This window comes from Crassostrea angulata, chromosome 9, assembly GCF_025612915.1.
Source record: "Crassostrea angulata isolate pt1a10 chromosome 9, ASM2561291v2, whole genome shotgun sequence".
NCBI lineage: Eukaryota > Metazoa > Mollusca > Bivalvia > Ostreida > Ostreidae > Magallana > Magallana angulata.
In genome coordinates this window covers 35,194,336-35,209,986 of record NC_069119.1, presented here as the reverse complement: position 1 = coordinate 35,209,986, position 15,651 = coordinate 35,194,336, and the positions used below count along the sequence as shown (strand labels likewise).

Here is a 15,651-nt window from a genome sequence, read left to right as displayed (position 1 = left end):
GCACACTGAGCCGAATTTGGATAGCGCTTATGAACGGTGAACTGTGGGCGAACGCAGAGCGCAAACGCAAGCGCAAAGTGAACGTTGAACGATATATGTACTCTATGTGAACGCAAGATAAACGATTTATTCGGAGTGCCCTGGGAGGTAATTTTCGTTGGTAATCAGGAAATAATAACAATAAACTACATGTTTGTATTGTTATAAGCCTAAATATAATATTATCTGACTAAACAATAAGTGAACACAAAACGAACGCAGTGAGCGCAAGGCGAAATCTTTGTGAACGCACGGTGGGCGTTTTGTGAACGATGAGCGGGAACGGAGCGGAGAGCGCAAGTGAACGCAAGGTGAGCGCACATGAACGCACGGTGAGCCCACGGGAAAATGGGAAAATTTAACATTTCAAAGGATTGAACCCTGGCATCTAACTGCTGTAAAGCACCAGGATTGGGTGAAAATATTGAAGCCTTGAAACAAGTAAAATAATCATGAAAAAAATGTACACAGACTTTTACAGTAATGCATCAAAATTCGAGATTACATATATCTCTATTAAATTCAATTACCGTATCTCTGTCATATTTATATACCGGTATTTAATTTTAATAATTTGTTATTACATTGGTAGAATTCAATGATTAATCCTCAGTTATACACTGCGCATCATCAGCATTACTTCAGGCAGTTTCAAATTGCAGAAAAAAGAACTTTTAACACACCGACATATTTAAATGTACCGCTGCTATATTGACCTTCAGCACTGGTCCCTGTAATATTTTTGAAACTTTATTGTAAAAAAGCTTTTCATGGTATTTTCATCAATAAATTGATTTTCATAAATTAATTATAATGTCTACATGATAATTTTATTTGTTTTTTGTTTATTTCATTAGATTCAAGTCATACGTAGTTTTATCATTTCGTGACGTTAACTTAACAAAAATGACGTCTGTTCTACATTTTTCATCAAAACAATGCCATATTGTAAACTCCGTTTATAAAAAAGTATGATATATATCGAAAAAAGAAAAACAGTTATGAAAAGCTAAGATTCTACCCTATATTATACCAAAATATGGTAATTTTTAATGATAGGGCAATTTTTGATGCTTCGTGGCTCTAGCTCTTTCATCGATATAGAGATTCTAATTAATCCATTTTTTATTAAATTTCTTTACGAGTCAATAAAATTAACTGAGTTTGCATTTTACGCATTAACCCTTGGGGAGCCTCTTTTCGTTACACAGCGAGTCGAAGCTTAAAGTTTTCGTTATCAATCGTCAATCAAGTAATTATCGATCTATATATTCACAAGTATTAGCTTGAAACATCGTAGCTAATAACAAAAATTAACTTTCAGTAAGATTTGAGTTAAAATGCATTCAAAGTTAGGTTGCAATCGTAAGTATTGTGTATACCTCAGCATCCATATTTGATGGTTGACCTCAGTTGACCCGAATGATTGACGTCCAAAAAATGGCGAATCTGCTGCACGTCGTGATTAAAAAAAACACGCTGTTGCAAGTTTAACTCGGGTAAGGGATTGTTCTTAAGCCGTTTTATGTAGAGTGTAGAGCTAAACAATTATGAAATGGAACATATATAAATTTATTTTTTTGTACCAAGATGCAGCTCATATTGCTTTAAATGCCATCGAACAAGATCTAATTCGTCTTCACCATGACAAAGGGCACACATCTGATTAATGTACGTGTAGTTTGACGAGATAGACGTCACTGGAAATAACCTTTTAAGGTTTTCATAAGAGAATATTTCACACAACTTTTTGCTTGTCTTGAGGGTTTCCGACGGACATTTTGTTATTATGGAGTACTGTGTATCATATAAACGTTCATCTGTCATCGACCGATAAAGAAATGGTGTGATGAAAACTTCGTGTCTTTTTCTTTTCATCATGAAAAAAGCATCGGGGCAGCATGTCTTGTTTCTAGTACATTCTTCATCGCAAGAACATGGCAGACATTTGGTATGCAAATGGTTGACCGTGTATCCCACCATCCCTGGCCATTTGTTACAGAGATATTCCTCGCCGCACATGTTCATATATATCAGCATCAGATTGGTGATGTTTAAGTCATATCCTTTTACGGCAGATATGTAGAGATTTAAAAATATCATGCATATTGCTATTGATGGCGCCATAGTGAACTGCATCTAAAAACGTAACCAAGAGATAGATTACAATTAGAAAAATGAGCAAAATAATGTATCTTTTACACACTTGATTCGATAAATACATGTCATATGTGTGTCGTAAAAAAAGACACGGTTTGTAAAGGCTATTTGTCTACAATGTTTCACGTTGAAATTGTTTTTTGAAGAAGGGTAAAGGACTATGAAGCATTTAATTTTAGCGAACACCTTAAAGATCATAATACAGTGCATGACCAGCTATTGAAAAGGTGCAAGACTATGATAGAAACTAAATTTGCCATATTTGTCAACTTTTAAAATAGGTTTTATGTTTATATTTTTTTTTATAGATAAACTAAAACAAGGTGGCTAGTATACACGTTTTATTTATTCTTTTTAAATCACAAATCCCTGTCAATATGCTAAGTTTAGACCAATCAAATTAATTAATTTAGCTTAAACCGCGAAAACGAAAACGCACATTAATGTACGTTTTGTATCGTATTGCTGTGAAAGTGGATAAATCATTGTCAATTTTCTACTCTTGTACATTTAATAATATTGACAACAATGTTATAGAGTGAATTCATGCGCGGATCCAGAAAATTTTACCAGGGGGGGGGGGGGGTCCGAAGGATAATTGTGTTTGCCAGGGGGGGGGGGGGGGGGGGGTCCGAGGCATATTTTCGCGATAATTTTACTATGTAAATTTAATAAATTTTCATTTTCCAGGGGGGGTCGGGACCCCCCCGACCCCCCCCCCCCCCCTCTAGATCCGCGCATGGAATTGACCTTGAATGTTACATTTCTTTTTCATATTGTTTAGCGTTACTTTCATTTTGAAGCATTGTTGATGGGAAATTCTTTCACTTCCGACCTATGACAATTTCCAATGTTCAATTTGATACTGTTGAGGTTGCTAACCACATTTAATCCCGTGAAGTCTTAACGTCTTTTTGTCAGTTGTATTACACCTTTCAAAGTTTATTTGTATGTATGTTGCAATAATTTGATCAGCAAGTATTTCATGTTTATTAGCATTACTGCTAGAATCCTACTGTTAATTGCATAAAATAAATATTGTTATTATTTATCGGACCCCACAACTTCTTCAATTCTATTTGAAATACTACGTGTTTACAACAACAAATCACAGAATTCTTGCAGCATTTTTCATATACCTTAGGGCATATTTGCCAAATTCATTTTTTCATAATATCTGGTGTTGTGTAAACACTTCTGCCTTTTTGTACACACTGACAGAGGAAAGGCTGTTCAAGCCATATAAATGTCAATTTTCTTACTTTATAACACACTTTGAATAACAAAATACCCATGCCTGTGTTATGCTGATTATATTATAACTTATGTTCATCTAAATCGGTGGTATCTTTATTAAATGAGTTTCTTTTCAGCATTGTTTACCCTGCATTCCGAGGATTTTTCTCCGACTTTGATTTTCTCTAATGCCCATGATGTCATCGATGATAATTGTACGTAATATAAAACAATCAAAATTATTTTTAGTTAGAAAAGTTTCTAGTGACATTAAACGCTTGTATCTTTTATACTTTTAACTAGAGATAAAGCTAGAATTTACATGTTCCTGAGTGAAGTATGATATCATGTGCTTATTTTGACGTCATGTCGATCAGACGAATTTTTGTGATCGTCCATATGAGGCATCTGGCAAATTTTACTATTTGCGCACGCGATTTGCCTTGCATTACTTTATTTACTACACAATGACAGCTTCATATAAATCTTTAATTCTATGTAGATTACTAAAGACGTAATTATAATGTGTTTGCTTTTAGAGTAAAACATTAATTCAGTAACACACAAAATGAATTTCATCAGGTATTTTTTTTACATGCGTAAGAATATAAATCGAAAATACAGTTCGCCTAATAAAAGTACAGTTTATTCATTCCTTGATTTTTCCGAAATAAACAAAAAGTTGCGAAATATCTTACAAGTATACATTATGATGATGTACTGTAATACTTTTGCATTGCATTTACAGAGCAAACAAATGCTATCACATGCTGATCATTTCTTTAAAAGAAATACTTGTTACTCATTCGATCGCCGAGAGGTGCCTTATCATACCCGCGTTGTTTTAAACAATTTTCAATTCATCGCTAAGTATATAAACAATACAATGTATTTTCATATTTACATTACACACAATTGCAAGATAATCAGAGAGCCATAGACGAAAGTCAAATTTTAGTAGAAACTAAGAAATGCTTAAATTAAGCATTTTAGAAAATAAAACATGGAAACATAAACATTAACAGTTTCCAGCTTACAAGTCTACTTTAAACGGAAAAATATGTTAAGCGAAGATTTGCTACCCTCCATAAAGAACGTTTGATAAAAATATTAAATAAACATATTGTTCAATTCTTCAATTGTTAGTTGGTTTTATACATTATATTTTTTTTGGAATTTCCTATGCTGTTAACTGGTTCACTATTTGTGGATTATTCGAAAATATCAGTATTATGATTTTTATACTACCTATTGAAACAGCAACTTACCTTAATCATTCATTTATAAGATCAGAAGATAGAAGAATTTTCTAAAATGATATCTGACGTTTTGTATTTATAAGGCAAAAGTTTACTGCGATTGAACCGAATTCTATGAACGCACCAACAGATACATTTGATCAGATTACCGGAATATAGATACATTAGATTAATTGGTTTTCTTGATGAGGTGTCTTGATTACAAAAACAGTCGTCTCTGCTTTCGGAAATGAGTTACATCAAGTTTATTAGGTGTCGTAGTGAACATGTACTGAATAAGAGACTTCATTGTATCGTTAGTGATTTAAATGCTAAATAAATGCTATTTCACTTTATTAGTAAAATTATCCCCTTCTATTTTAACACAGAAAAAAATAGAAACGTACTTTTTTATTTTTTTTTTCTCAGCATTGATGCAGTGATTAATTAAAATTCGTTTTACTACTGCTAAATATATTTTCATTAAAAGTAGGGATACCTTAACGAAATCAAATATTCTAACAATGAGACGTGTCTAAGCTAAGTCCTGTTTTATACTGTTTGGTATATATCTTGCAGGCAAACCAAATACAAACTAAGTATTATTTGTTTTCGTGTAATTTTACATCACAACTAGTTTTTGTCGTCCATGTATACTGACTATGATAAACAGACAGTGAGAAGTCAGGACAGAGTTTTAAACTGAATTTAGCATGAAAACGCCGTAAAATTAAAATTTCCATCACAGACGCTATTCTAGAAGGGCGTAAAACAGCTTTCTTATAGTGTTATTTACATTATCAAACCAATCTAAAATTTGCTGTGGAAATTAAAACCATAAGAATCACGCAAAATAAATTATAATTTTGCTGAATTTGGAAAGCCATTACTTATATTTTGATAAAAATTTAATCTGAAATTTACATGGAAAAGTATTAGCATTCAACGATTTTATATAAACACAATTTATATATCCATGTTTTCTTAGGTATTATAATTCAATGAAGGTATTTTAAGAATAAAAATGTGACAAGTTGCATTTTTACAATTCACTCACGACATATAGATTTACATTTGTATTGTGAAACATGCAACAAGGAGATATACAAACATTTTGATTTTTTAAAAATAAATCCATGACAAAAGCCATTTTCCTGTCTAAAGGATGAATAAGATACATCAGTAATAGATATTTTTCCTGTTTAGCGATGATGCTGCACTGTTCAGATTTTGAAGGATTATTTTTAGCCTTAATAAAGATAATAAAATTTTGTAAAAATAGCTTCTGAAATATTGCATACACCGTTAGGCAAATTGCACTCTCTACATTTCTTGCTGCCCTAATTTTTTTTTAATTTCTGCATAGTACTTCTTCTAACATATGTTAAATGTCTTTTTAAAATCCATTTTCGTTTGACGTTTATCGAAGCATGCTTTTTACAAGATACATTTTATACTTGTCTTTATAAATACAAGATCATGTTTAGATTGTTATAAAAATAATTACTTTAGTGGTGTATGAATTTATTTCTTTCATCAAAAAGACCCATGTCTTTACGTCTCTTGTTTTCATATCGCGATAAAAAATGGGTCCGTCTGGTGCAATTTGTATGTAACCGATACTATTTTTTAGGCATGGTAAATGCAAACCACTATCCAATTGTCATGTACTGCCCTTTTATGCTATGCATAATATACTCAGTAAACAATAACCTGTGACGGTTGGGTTTTGTTTTTGGTTTGTCCCAAACCATGCATACAACTCGGAGGAGGGCAGGTCGTATGTTATCTTAAAAGATCTAATCGATAATTGAAACTGTTACAGGTAAACAGAAAATCACCAATACACTAACAAGCATTCCGGAGTTTTCGTCTCTTAGAATGAGACTGAATTGGCCTGTTCAACCTTGATCTGAAGACAAAATGCAGTTGAAGTTTTTTTTAATTTTCATTTATAAGTAAAGTTTAAATCACATGAATCAGTTTACACGCAAGGTAATGTTTAGTAAGCAACTTGAAGAAAAAGATTTAATTACGTCGATATTAAACGTAAGTAACAACGTAATATATACACTGCTTTATTGAATGCATGTTGTAATAATAAAATAGGACATAAGATTATTAAATTAATGTTCTACGTATTGTGGTACACGTTAACATTAAAATTAGTTTTGGTTAAACGTGGTCTTCGTACTGAAAATTAGACAAATATTTCAATTAGTGTCTTTTTATTGCAATCATTTTTATAGCCATATTTATTGAAAATACATCTTCTAAAAACGTTAGATGCATGGCCTTATGGTAACGCGGATGTCTTTTTTTATTTTGTGGTCGCTGGATCTAATCCTCCAAGTACTAAATATTTTTTCCACCAAATTGAAAAATTAAAAGAATTGAGAGATTAAGTTACATGTATCTTATCTTCTGGGTTTTTTTTAATTATCCTTTTTTAAATTCGTTCTGAATATTAGGGCACTCAGTATAAACAGTTCTATTCTTTAACACTAAACATGTACTGTATTAACACTTAGATCCAAATAAATGCATTTTGCTTGAATCTACAACGGTTCAGAATATTAACTACTATTATACACAGACTTTGCCGATTTCATGACAAATCAGTTGCTACAGACACCATTATAAAATCAGTACAGTGTAACTAGGTTGCATATTGCGACAGCTAAGTACCTGAATCTATCGAAACAATGGAAAAAAGGCGATATACCTCTTTACAATAATTTACGTTTTACGAACTTTATGTACTTCCACGAAGAATGGTGCTTTTTTGGTTTTGCATCCATTTTCTTATGCTAAAGACTATCCATTTTATTTGATGAGTTATCTTTAATTAAAAAACACGATAACCAATGATACACGTTCTTATAGTTTACTTGTTTTCACAAAACCGTGTTACCAGTATCATATCAAGATAAGTTTATGCTAAGAATATCAAAATCAAACGATTGCTTTTGAAGTAAAAATTAATTTTAATATTCTGAGTCATTTCTTTAGCGTTATATATAATTAAGCATTTAAAGCAAACATAGAATAGTATATATCATTTTTTTTGACAAATAATCTGAATATATTATTATTTTGCAAGTTTGAAAGATATAAGTACCTTGAAACCAACAGTTGTACAAATAATTAACAGTGCCTTTGCTGTAATTTGATTGCTTTATTGAATAAAAGTAATATATCTGTATGCATTCGTTTAATTTGTTGATGGGTTTTGTGAAGAAAAAAATACTCAATTCGTATTCTTTGACACTTAAAAAAATAAAAAAGGATATTACAATGTTTTTTTTTTATATTTGAGATAAACCTAACAAAATGAAAGAAATCAACACATACATGTACAAAACAAAAGAAACTATAATCTGTTTCGAAACTGCAAATAACAAAATACAGCTCCATGTAAAATTAATTTTCACTACACAAAGGGTTTTAGTTAATGTAAAGGACTACCTAGATTCCACTGCATGAAATTAAAAACAAAAACAAAAAAAAAAACAAAAAAAAAAAACAACAATGCATTAGGTCATAAAGAATACCGCTTTGTACCTCGCAGATGAGGTTCTTGTTCTTCGTCGTCAGCATTCAATTTCCCTTTCCAATTGAAAGGATTCTTTAAGATTTTATTTCAGTTCCTTCTTATATTTCAAATGAAATTGAAGCTATAAATCATTTGTTTCTAATCTGATTTTATGATCATCATATTTTTTTAAATATCTTTTTTGGTCCAATCTAGATTTTATTAATCAGGAAATCATTTGTCTTGAAAACAGGATATCGACAATATTTATTATGAACGAAATGACTCATTGATTATGATATTGCAGTTACATTTTAATTCATCATGTGTCTACAAAGTACAGAATTTTAGTTTGTCATATAAAATATGTAAGGTTTATTTGGCCTTGTATTCAGCATATATATATACCTATACTGAAACCATTTAATCACATACTGTATCTTTTGACATTTTATACCTTTAAAATCAGTAAAATTCATACATATTTCTGTTTTAAACGTTAAGATACTAGTCATTTGTACATCAAATTTGCGTTTGCTGCACAAAGGGAGATGACTCTTGGCATAAACACAGTTTCTAAAAACAACTAACCACCTATGTCTCAAAACATAAAAATCTAAAGTCAGTCTAGACATTCCATCATCTACTGATTATCGATTTATTAATACTATCATGATGATGATGATGATGATGATGATGATGATGATGAAGATTATCATTATTATTAATATCATTATTATCATTATTATTATTATAGTAAATAGATCATTGTCATTATCATGATTTAACATTTTCACATACCAAGATTGATTTAAACATATAAGATAAAATACACAATTTACAACATCCTTTTTTTCTTTTCCAATGGTATGTTTCTTAATTTGGCAAATTTTCATGTTATGTAAACGGAAAATAATGCTCTTAAAGCTGAACACCGCTCGTAAATAGGCACCGTCACACAGGTACCTGGTATATAAACCCTTCGATTTCGTTACACCCGATTGCACACCTGAACCTCGTGGCCGACATGTAGTATTCCTTTCGTGAACTTTACATTTTGCATCTTTTTCTTATCTTATGTTCATTTTCTGTTCGTAAATAATGCATTGACCAATTTATTTAATGTTAGTATTCTCCTGGCTTCAAAAAGGTGCGAACAATTTGATAATTTCATCGCGACCGAGTAACACGGCGAGACAAAATGTACGTCCACACAGGTGAGACCTCTACAGCGAAGTACTTTGAACTGTTTAGACGTCTGTCCCTTATATAAGGGTTGTAGGGACAGCAGTGATTAAAGAGAAATATGGCGGACAGTGCCTATTTACGAGCGGTGTTCAGCTTTAAGAAGAGGAAAAGTTTTTCTTACGTAAGGTCTGAAATATGAAGACAATCAGATTATAGCCCGTTAAAGCGCAGGAATTAATACTTTACACATTATCATGATATAATGCTTTATGTGTTGAACTATATTTTGGATCTTTTTGTATATATATTGTCCGATTTTTTTCCTATCTTTTTCTTAAAAATTGAAATAAACGGCATTGTTGGATATTAAGAAAAGCGGACAGGGATGAAAAATCTAAAATGAAATGAATAGTATACACATGTACGTGACCTTAATCCTGTTTGTTGCAGATGACTGAAAAAAATAAACCCTTTTTATACATGCATATTTTTAATCAAAGTTGTCAGATTTAAAGTATCTGCACGATGGTTAACTCGCACTACACTTTTTGCCATGATGTCAATAAGTCAACATCATATTTTCTGGTCACCCCGTTCTGGAAGATTCTTTCCATAATACTAAAATCGCATCAATTGTTTCATTTTATTTATTAAATTTTTGTATTAATCGAAGTCTAATCTAAGGATCTGCCCGCGATGCATGATGAAATTGTCCTACACGTTTCGTTAATTAGTCAATCCGCGTTCTTGGTTACCCCGTTCTGGAAAGTTCTATCCCATTATCTCACCAGAGGTCGTGCTTCGTAAGCGAATGAGTATCAAAACTAAAATCGCCCACTAAAGAAACGAATGGACTCATTTTATTTATCCAACATTTGTCAAATCTTAAGTTCTATGTTTTCTCTAAATAGGCTCACAGTAAATGTATTCACTATTTACGTAATCATTTAATATCATTTCATTGCAATTATATATTTTGATCGAGACTGTTCATGACTTGGATCCGCCAAAGCGTGTCCACCACCTTCCCCTCATTTTTGCTATTTCGGGCTTGTTTATCGAAAATGAAAGTAGGTTTTTTTATATTAATTTCTCAATAACAACTATTTAGTTAAAATTCAATTATACCTTACGGACATCATCACACATGTGTTGAAATACCAAAGGTTTAAGCAAGTACTCTGATGCAGGCTTGTTGTAGTTGATTTGCAAAATGCCTTAAAGAGGCATGGTCACGATTTTGGTCAAATTTTATTTTTCTGTTTTTATTATTTATAATGCTTAAGAAATGCATATCTAATGATCAAATGAAATTTGGGTGCCAGTAGATGAGTTTTAAGCAAGATACAGGGCTCACAATTCTTCGTCTTGTAAAAAAGGCTCGTGCCCTGTTTTTGTTTACATAGGTTCAATATACCAGTAAAAAATCTTTTTAAGCTGGGTTTTTTATCTTCATACTTAATTTAAGCTTTACTAAACAGTTATTAACGATAAACACATTCATTTGAGGTCTCAAACTGGAATTTTCACTTCAACATTCAAAATGTAAACAAAAGCTTTGTTTACATAGCGAAGAATTGTAAGCTCTATAACTCGCTTATAACTCAACTAATTACAATCAAATTTTGGTTGCCTATTAAAAATGCCTTACTGGAGCATTGTAAACATTAAAATCGAAAAAATAACTTTAGACCAAAATCGTGACGATGCCTCTTCAAGGCATTTTGCAAATCAACTACAACAATTTCGGTTGAAGAACATAATTTGGAAAAAGTTACAGATTATAAAAACAAGTAACAAGGAGACAAATGGAGAAAACATACTGTACAAATTAGACACATTACAATATTGTTAAAATCACTAATTAGTCAACATTATGAAGAACCACAACAGAAAAAAACATTGTTATTTAAATACTGCATTTGGGTCAATTTTTCGTTTAGAAATCACATAGAACTTCTTTCTGCTTGAATTTTATGATCTGATATTTCTCAGGAAGAAAAGTACTAATTATCAACAGTGTTATGAGTACAGAAACCATTGAAAGTAAAATTATACCTATCCTCGCTGACTTTATTGTCGTTGTAGATTCCGATTTAAAATCAGTATCTTTATGTCTATCTTCTGTATTTGGATTCTCTCTATTCACCATGAAAACATGAGCACTTCTTGTTGTCTCGATGTCAGTTGATAACGTTGATCTTACGGATCTGGAAGTATTGTTTTGAAATTGTCAACATTTTTTTCATAAATAGCAAAATCATGAATATAAAACCATTGCTTTTTTCGTATAATCATTATTTTTTCTGTTTTTAATGGTGCTAAGTAACAATATAGTATCATACCCATATTTTATAGTTGATACCTCTTTGGAAAAATCTAAAATAAGATTTGATATTAGTTGTTATAAAAGTCTTGAGGAAAATTAAAGGTCGTCGCTATTTTAAACTAAAACAATCTCCTAAAAAGAAGAGCTTTGTACAACGCTATAGGAAAAATAATTGTAAAGCTTAGTTATTTTGATTTTTTCTTTACAAAATGAATGTTTATGGCCAAAAATATGATATGTCAAAGTTAAAGGCAGATCTAATGGTAATTTGCTGATCATCGAGCCTCTTTAAACCTGGAAAGAAATCCTATATACATGTAAAAATGAAAGTGTGTTTAAAACAATATTCATTGTTCCTTACATTAATTCACTTTGCTATATCATTTTATATTTTCTATTTTATAAGCATTCCATGCAGCAGAGAACATTTTCTTTATTTTTTTAACAATGGTCGCATGTTTTGTTGTAGTTTTGCTTTAGAGCACAATACAGTATTGCCAAAAAAAAACCCCATATAATACAAGCACATGATAAATTTTCATCCATTTATATTATCTTATCTAGCCTGAGAACGTGTTGCATTTTCATTTAAATTATTCTTATTCCATTTTAATTCATCTAAACGCAAAGCAAAGTATCATACATATGTGTTTAAATGCCAAACTATAGCTGTCTTATTGAGAATTAAGAGTAATATTGAATCGAAATTCGAAAAAAAAACTTTTATGTGAATTTATGTTTAGTTACAGTTACCACTCTATATATTTTTGATAACAAAAATAATATATCAACACAAAAGTTATGTCTATGGATATTCACCTATACACACTCTAAAACTTATCCCGCTCTCATTGTAGTCCCTTTTAATCACCCGTACCTTTTTAGATTACCATAACAAGGATATATTTTAGATTGCAAAAATAGTACCATTTGTAACCAGTATTTTTAATCTCATTAGTTTTAATTTTATCCTGTATTTTCTAAGGCTTCAATTTATTTGAAAAGAGAATTCAGGAAATAATATAGGTTTTTCAAACTCAGGATTCTTATAAAATTTCACAGTAATCGTGAACTTAAAAATATTAATAATTTAAACAAAAGGTTGTTTTTTCCAAGAGAAAAATACAAAGTATAGCTGTTTATTTTGAGTTGTGCAAGTTAAGGTGTGGGAAAACATACATTAACATTGTTGAACAAGATATTCATTACTTTTGGGTCTGAGCATTGTGCTTCCATGTGATACAACATGCATTCATATAAGAAATGAATAATTGTACATTCCTTCAACTTTGGCTCGATTCGTTATTACATTACATATATTTGATTACATTAATGTAATGGTGTGGGGACGTTATTACTTATTATTATCTAAAGAAATATAGACGCCTTAATTCCTGATCTATGCATGCATACTTATGTGAATTAAACAAATTGTAAAATGTTTTACACACTTTACTCTCTCCCAAGATATCCTCAATTCACATTTTGCTTAATTTTTCGTTGGTTTTAAATACCTCAGGGTTCAAACGATGTCAAAAATTAAAAAAAAGTATGAACCTTTTCTTCAATATTTCTCAGTTTTAACGCCATGTAAAATGTAGCTAAGCAGGTTTCAATACAAGACTCAAAAATGCGATGTCTACGGGGATTATGTATTGCAGCTAGTCCGGATGATTACGTTGAAATATTGTGCAAGGTATTCATAGTGATTTCCAAATAAAGAAAAGATGTAAACTTTCCCCATTGTAAATCTCCGTAAAAAATCTATTTCGATCCTGTGATTTGTTTTGACTTAAGAGTGATAATATGTCAGAGAAGATATCTCAAACATTTTCCCTTTCATCGATTTCAATTGCACTTCTTCACATGTGTGTATATTTTTATTAAAAATCGACTAAATGCGCTGCATATATATCTTCAGAGAGATTAAAGTGGTAAATTTGCATGAGTAATAATATATGCTTAGTGTAAGCTCAATGCATCACTAATGCTTCCTTGTTTTTCAGTAAAATTATAAAGATTTTTATTTAATATAGCCAAAGATTTCAATTGTTTGAAGGATATTGCAGGCAAACAATCATCAAAGACATATTTTGCTTTTGCCGATGAAATTGGATTAACATAATTCGGCCATAAAAACATCCAAGTCAAACCAAATAATAAACAAACATTTTGAGGATCAGAATTTTAACATAAAACTTCGTAAAAAAGGGCATATATATTTTACGTTAGTTCTATTAATTAAGTAATGTGTAAAAGCAAACACGTACCTCCAGAAACTTGAGTACATCCATAAACATGGTGACAGTCGTTTTCGCTGCAATTGCATTCTGATAAACAATTTAATCCATAACTTAGAGGCGGACATTTTGTGTTGCAGTTTATTCCAAAATATCCCGAATCACAAGCTGGAAATTTTGAAAAAAAGGCTAAATTAAAAACTATATTGACAATTCCTAGCTAATGCTAAAACAATTTACACTTACAAATGCAATTCTGATCTGCCGAACTCCACTTGTGATTAACTAGGCAAAGTGTGTGATTTTGTCTGAAAGAAAATGCCATCATTTTGTAAGCAAAAGCTGAAAAGTCGAGAGAAGATTGAAATTTTTCTAAATACTAAGGGATTTAATTCTTTATTCTGAGTCTGATTTATAGCCAATTTATTGAAAAAGCGTGTTACTGTTTATAGAATTGAACACTCTAAAACAATTTCGTCGTGTTAAATAACGTCACTATTCTGCTTGTTATAATAATTGTCTTTAATTTATAAAGTAACATGACATGTGACATGTAATATCTGAAAAGCATATCCATAATGATAAAAAATGTATCTACCTTTCGTTTGTTGTTGTTAAAATATTAGAATAATTGGTTTGCTCTGATATTATTTTGCAGCCGTTTACATGATGGCAGTCCTCAATACCACAATTGCATTTATTTATACAGTTCCGTCCAAAATATGGAAACGGACATTGTATTTCACAGTTTGTACTAAGATATCCGCTAAGACAGGCTAAAAAAAAAAGTGTGGAAAAGCTAAATATTCATCATGGCAAGTTTATGATTAGATTCTCAACTTTGAAATTTAAAAAAAAAAAATTATTTATGAATATACTCACGTATACATTGCCTGATTGTTTGATTCCACTTATAGCCTGAAGTACACATGTCTGCATTCTCTCTAAAACATTAAATACATGTTGATTTTTAGAAACTTACTTTATGCTGCATTTAATAATTCACGATTTAAAAAAAAATAGGTTTACTTACGCAACAATGAAACTCAGACACCCATCTTGAAAAATTATTCCCATCCATATTATAGGAATAATGGTTAACTTTATATTGTTTTTCATTTTTATCTACACTCTATATATTTTAGCAATTATTGCTGAGTGTGTGCAATAGTTCAAATTAGGTTGTTTATAATAAAAAGTTGAATCTTCTTCCTTGTTTTGACACGTACACAAAATAGCATCATTGCTTTCCTGCTGTTTAAATATGTTTAAGGAAATTAATTATAATGAGCCAGATGTTTGCCAGATGATTGTCCCGTTATAGGTTTGACCAAGTCAATAAAGAGCCCTAAAGTAGTCAACAATAATTACTTGAGTTAACACAAATGATTTTTGACTCATCTGATTCCATGTATAGAAATAAATGCATTCAATTGCAAATAAAACTGCAATTGACAAAAATCTCTTTAATAGTTCCATTGAATACAGTTTTCCGAATTAATGTATACATTATGTGATCTATTCGATCTGAGTCTTCACCATTTATAAAACTAACATATTACACTTTCACTATTTGCTATTCTCGGCATGAATGTGATTGTGATGCTATCATGACACGTGATAAATAGGCCTTTTACATTAATTTGCCTAGGACCAAGTTTAGAAAGAAAAACAATCTGAAAAAAG

At 30.8% G+C, this 15,651-nt stretch overlaps 1 protein-coding gene across 1 annotated transcript; it reads right to left on the bottom strand.

The window, feature by feature from the left end:
• Nucleotides 1-11,335: 11,335 nt before the first annotated feature.
• Nucleotides 11,336-15,115, bottom strand: LOC128162304 (multiple epidermal growth factor-like domains protein 10). The gene is made up of 7 exons (XM_052825456.1): nucleotides 14,999-15,115; nucleotides 14,848-14,909; nucleotides 14,564-14,741; nucleotides 14,212-14,273; nucleotides 13,996-14,133; nucleotides 11,742-11,775; nucleotides 11,336-11,606 (listed from the first exon to the last, which is right to left on the bottom strand). Exons 1-7 carry the CDS (start codon nucleotides 15,082-15,084, stop codon nucleotides 11,336-11,338), a joined length of 831 nt encoding a protein of 276 aa, XP_052681416.1. The 5' UTR covers nucleotides 15,085-15,115.
• Between the last annotated feature and the right edge of the window lie 536 nt (nucleotides 15,116-15,651).